Here is a 5,713-nt window from a genome sequence, read left to right on the forward strand (position 1 = left end):
CCGCCCATGTGCTCGAGAGAGGAAAATAATACAATTAAGTGTTCTTGACTATTAATTGAATGAAATTCATGACAATAAATTAATTAGAAGTAGTTGTTGTTGAAACCAGGTGAAATCTGAACCTTTAGACCATTATTCTCTCATTGATATTTCCTTGAAATTGTGTGCGTGCTAGCTAAAATTTATTGATTATTTAATTTTTCTGCAAATCTCTCAAACTTTAATTTTTTAAATAAATTTTAGATTATTTTAATTACAAGTACTTAAAAATTTTCAACTTTACTCATCGTGAGAACGATACTTTATTCACACTATATTAAAACTTGACATCGTGCACTTGCGGACACAAAAATACGCAATAAGTTTTTGGCCCGTTGTCGGGGAGTAAATTATTGATTTTATTTTAGTCTTGTTACCAATTAGTCTAGATTATTTAGAGTTTTTCTTTATTTTATTTTTTAGTTACTAATTGAGTTTTAATTCTTCTTACGTGCAGTGTATGCGAAGATCTCAAAGTGCTAATTCTTTATTGTTTGATCTGGAGATCGAACGCACTGCAAGAGCTTTGAGAAGACAGAGAAGAGAAGAAGAATTACATAGAATGGCTGAAGAGAACGTACAAAACCTCCCTTGGTGCCCATCAGAGATCACTTCCGGCCAACAGTCCAGGCTCACTATTTTGGAATCGCTTGAGAAACTATAAATGCAAACAAATTTGAACGGAAGCCGAATTTTATCAACATGGTTCAATCAGAACCAATTCAATGGGAGCGCCATAGTTGATCCTCATCTACACCTGCGGACCTTCTTAGAAATTACTGACACTAAAAAAAATGAATGGTGTTCCTGAGAATATTATTCGCTTACGTTTGTTTCCGTTTTTTCTCAGGGACCAAGCGAGAAGTTGGCTACAATCACTGTCATTGGGCAGCATAACTACATGGGAGGAAATGACAGTCAAATTTCTTGAAAAGTACTTTCCACATGCCAAATCCACTCAACTGAATATAGAGACCAGTACCTTCCGGCAGATGGATTCTGAACAACTATATGAAGCGTGAGAGAGGTACAAATATTTATTAAGACGTTGTCCTAACAATAATTTTGTGGATTGAGAGCAAATCAAGCTTTTCTACAATGGGTTGAACATGACCACGAGGATGTCAGTGGACTCTGTAGCTGGAGGAACCATATTTTCAAAGGATCCCATTCAGACCTATGATATGCTAGAATAAATGACCATCAACAGTTTTCAATGGCCATCTGAACGAATGGAAGTCAAGAAAGCGGTGTATGCATTGGATCCTCTCACCTCAGTAACTGCTCAATTATCAGCATTGACGACGCAAGTGGCAGCATTGAATAAGGTGAGTGTCGCAGATCCAACAGGTGTTTCGGTTGCCATCAAGGAATCTCATCCTCCTGAACAGTTTCAGTACATCAATCAAAGAGGTTATGAAGGCTATCGAGGTAATCATGTTCCTAATACTTATCATCCTGGCTTGCGTAACCATTAAATTTTTTTTTATGCCAACAATAAAAATGTGTTGAATCCTCATCTGGGGTTCAATACAAACAAGGATGAGGGAAAACCTTTGTTAGAAGATGTTGCAAGTACTTTTGTCAAAGAATCTGGTAAGAGGATGACAAGAACTGAGTCTCGCCTTGATAGTTTGGGGACGCATGTGGTCAATATCGGTGCCATGATGAAATCTATGGAAACGCAGATTGGGCAACTGGCAAATGCACTGAAAGATAACAATCGAGGTCAATTCCCAAGTAACACCGAAGTAAACCCCATTGAGCATTGCAAGGCAATAGAGTTGCGGAGTGGGAAACAAGTAAGTACTGAAGAAAGAAAATTTGAGAATGAGAAATCTGAGGGAACTAAAATTTAAGTGGAGGAAAAGAAAGTCCAAGGTTCTGAAATTGAGTATGACAGTGAGAAGAAAGTTGAAGAGAAGCAGATTGAACTTGAGCCAAAACCGATGTATAAGCCACACATTCATATTCCAGAGGTTCAAGAAGAAGACATTGGACGAGCAGTTCTTAAAATTTTTGGAGATCTTAAAAAAGATACATATCAACATCTCTTTTGCTGATGCTTTGGAGCAAATGCAGAATTATGCAAAGTTTATCAAAGAGGTGATGTCCAAGAAAAGATGACTACAAAAGAACAAGGTGGTGAACTTAACTGAATAGTGTAGTGTCGTGCTTCAAAACAAGATAAAAATGACATTGGTAGGAGCAATAATAACTTGGGTTGAAAACCTAGCAATTACTAATTTACAACAAAGAATGACATGACAAATATACTTTGAATTATTTGTTGATCCTTTGTATCAAGAATTCTTAGGAGTATCAAATAATGATGCTAATTTAGTAGCTAAAAATATAGAACAAAATAGAGCAATTTTTATATTAGATAATATCAAACTTTGCAACTTATGTTATTTAAAAGAATTTATATGTGATTATGAAACAAACTATTATTAGTTAATATATGTTGATAAAAAAGAACATTACAAATTAAGTATATTTAATAAAATATCCAATATACCAATAAACAGTAAAAATAAATTTTTAACGAGTCCCTATGCCGAAAATCTAGGAGGATGGTTTGCTGTGATAAAATGAAATTCACAGTAAAAAAATATAGTTTTAAAACAAACATACCACAAAAACATCTAAAACGACACAAACAAACTAAAACTAATAAACCTTATAAATCATTCAAAAGAAAATTCATTCCTTATTAGAAAAAAAATTCAAAAAGAACTTTTTCAGAAAACCTTATAGAAGAAAGTTCTATAAAAAGTTTGATAACAAAAAACCACATTGCCCAAAGGATAAATGAAAGAATTGCACATGTTGATTGTACAATGAAGAATGATATTATGCAAAAGAATGTCCAAAACGAAACGAAAAGAAAAATAAAGTTAAACTTTTGGAAGAATTATACACTATTGGATTCTATCCAGTTGAAACAATCGAATTTTTATCAGATAATGAAAATATTTATTACCTTGATAAATCAAGTGGATGAGACGATTCAAGAACAATTATTGATTCAAGTTAATAAAAGGGCAATTTTGCCTTTAAGCTACCACTTTAATTTAACTTTAATAAAACGAAGGTTATTTTTACCAAAATGAAAGTATTCAAAGGTCATTAATCAAATTAACTTTCCAAGGGAGGTTATAAAATTAAATGCGGACACCGACGTTAACACACTCCTCCTCTTCTTCATTTTCTTCTTCACCTTGGAATTAATGGTTTGGCGGTGCGCGGTGGCAGCAAGGAGAAGAAAATTAATTGATAAATTGGTGATGGTAGGTGATAATAGGGTTTTAAAAATTATCGCTAGATAATTGTAGTATAGATAAGAGGACACCGACGTTTACCCTCACTCTTCTTCTTCTTCAATTCCCTTCTGTAATTCATTTGCTTTTCTTTTAAAAAATATGCTCTTGAAATTAACGATGCAAGAGTGCTGCATTGTTGTAAAATGAACTGGTGGTGCGGTGTTCTCGGCCATTTCCAGCGGTTATGAATTCTAACGCCACCGTCGTTGACCCAACAGCGCCTCCGCCACAGCCGCCACAGCCGCCGCGGTCCTCTTCCAGCTGTGACCGCCACCCTGATGAGCAGTTCTCCGGATTTTGTCCATCTTGCCTCTGTGAGCGCCTTACCACATTAGATAAGTCCTCACCCAACACTCCCTCTTCATCTCGCCGCCCCTCCTCCGCTTCGGCAGCCGCCGCTGCCGCCATTAAATCGCTGTTCTCATCTTCATCTTCGAAACCCATCGCTAACACTAACTCTCTCCCACCGCCAGTCCCTCCTAAGCCTTCCAAACCCACCTCGTTTCTGCCTGAATTGCGACGTACGAAGTCATTTTCAGCTACCAAGAATGAAGCTTTAGGCCATTTCTGCGAGCCCCAGAGAAAATCTTGTGACGTTAGGGTGAGAAACTCGAGCACTCTCTGGTCTCTTTTTGCTCTAGACGGCGATAACAAGGGCACTGCTAAGAAACCCTCTGCTCCGATTCCATCCTCTCAAAATCGCTCAGAATATAGCCAGAATTCTAGAAATTACGAGTCTTGTGTTGCCAATAAGCCCGTTTTTGAGGAAACTGAAAATGGGGACGAATTTAAAGACGCTGAAAATATGGAATCTCCCCTGGTGGATGATGACGATGATGGTGGAGATGAAATAACTCCAGTCCTAGATTCTCATTTGGAGAATCTGAGAAATATTAGTGAAACCCAGGTGAATAATGCTGGTGTAATTGAAGCAGACGTTTTTAATACGGATAATTTGAAACTTATGAAGGACCTCATAGATCTTGATACCCGAGGAAAGAAGACTTCAGGCGGAGGATTTTGGGCAGCTGCCTCGGTTTTCAGCAAGAAATGGCACAACTGGAGGCGGAAGCAGAAGGTTAAAAAGCAGAAAAATGGAGAAAGCGCAGCCGCATTACCTGTGGATAAACCAATTTCAAGGCAGTACCGGGAAACTCAGTCAGAGGTGGCCGATTACGGGTTTGGGAGGAGGTCTTGTGACACGGAGCCAAGGTTTTCACTTGATGTTGGAAGGATCAGCTTCGATGATCCAAGGTATTCGTTCGACGAGCCTCGAGCCTCTTGGGACGGGCATTTGATTGGAAGGGCTTTTCCAAGAATTGCACCAATGATTTCTGTGATTGAGGATTCCCCAGTCACGCGTGTCACTCGCTCTGATATGCAAATTCCAGTGGAAGAGCCGATGACCAAGCCAATTAACATTACTGATGAGAGTGAAGCTGTGCCTGGAGGGTCTGTACAGACAAGGGAGTATTACTCAGATTCTTCTTCAAGGCGAAGGAAGAGTCTCGACAGGTCTAGCTCAATGAGGAACGCAGAAGCTGTCATGGCTGCAGATATTGACACTAAAGTGTTGCCTACAACTGCAGATCACGTTCTTGGGCCAAAATTATCGGCCAGGGAGAGTTCGAGGGATCCAAATATGAATTCTTTGAGGGATGATGTTTCTGAGACTTTTGAGTTGAGTAATGGATTCAGGGATGATTTGAAAAATGGGGAACGAAAGGAGTCCAAAAAGTCTAGGAGTTGGAGTTGGAGGATATGGGGATTCATATACAGGCTTGGTAATGGAAACAAATTTGACGTCGGGGATAGGTATGGTGGAATAAATGGCGTGGAGAGGTCATTCTCGGAGTCTTGGGAGGAGTTGAATAGGAGAGGGAATGGGGTGGCCATGGCTGGTGGATTCAACAGAAAGGCATTTAGGAGCAATAGTAGTGTGAGCTGGAGAAACTCCAATCACTTTGGCGGATCATTTGGGAGCTCGAGGAAACCAAATCTTGAAACAAATGGAAGCGGGAATAAGAGGAGAGACGAGTTCGTATTGGAAAAGAATAGGAGTGCAAGATATTCTCCTAACCATATTGATAATGGACCGTTGAGGTTTTACTTGACGCCTTTGAGAAGTGGGCGAAGAGGTAGTATAATCAAGCCTACTAACTCGCACTCGATCACAAGAAGCGTTCTTCGTTTGTACTGAATCAAGTTGTTCCCTAGTTTAGTTCTTTTGATTTAGTGCTATATATCTTTGCTGCATTTGTTGTGTGACTACATATACCAGCTGAATTCTTGTTGTCTGAAGAGCATTGTCATGAGGATGGTATGTTATAAGTATTTTAATAATGAGA

General features: G+C 38.7%; 1 protein-coding gene across 1 annotated transcript; it reads left to right on the forward strand.

Moving 5' to 3' along the window:
- Window positions 1-3,251: 3,251 nt before the first annotated feature.
- Window positions 3,252-5,713, forward strand: LOC140882262 (protein OCTOPUS-like). The gene has a single exon (XM_073288169.1). It carries the CDS (start codon window positions 3,550-3,552, stop codon window positions 5,563-5,565), a length of 2,016 nt encoding a protein of 671 aa, XP_073144270.1. The 5' UTR covers window positions 3,252-3,549; the 3' UTR covers window positions 5,566-5,713.

Source organism: Henckelia pumila, chromosome 2, assembly GCF_033568475.1.
Source record: "Henckelia pumila isolate YLH828 chromosome 2, ASM3356847v2, whole genome shotgun sequence".
Taxonomy (NCBI): Eukaryota; Viridiplantae; Streptophyta; class Magnoliopsida; order Lamiales; family Gesneriaceae; genus Henckelia; species Henckelia pumila.

Bases quoted from the DNA above. Each gene is read 5' to 3' on its own strand.
- LOC140882262 (XM_073288169.1), top strand. From the start codon at position 3,550: ATGAATTCTAACGCCACCGTCGTTGACCCAACAGCGCCTCCGCCACAG.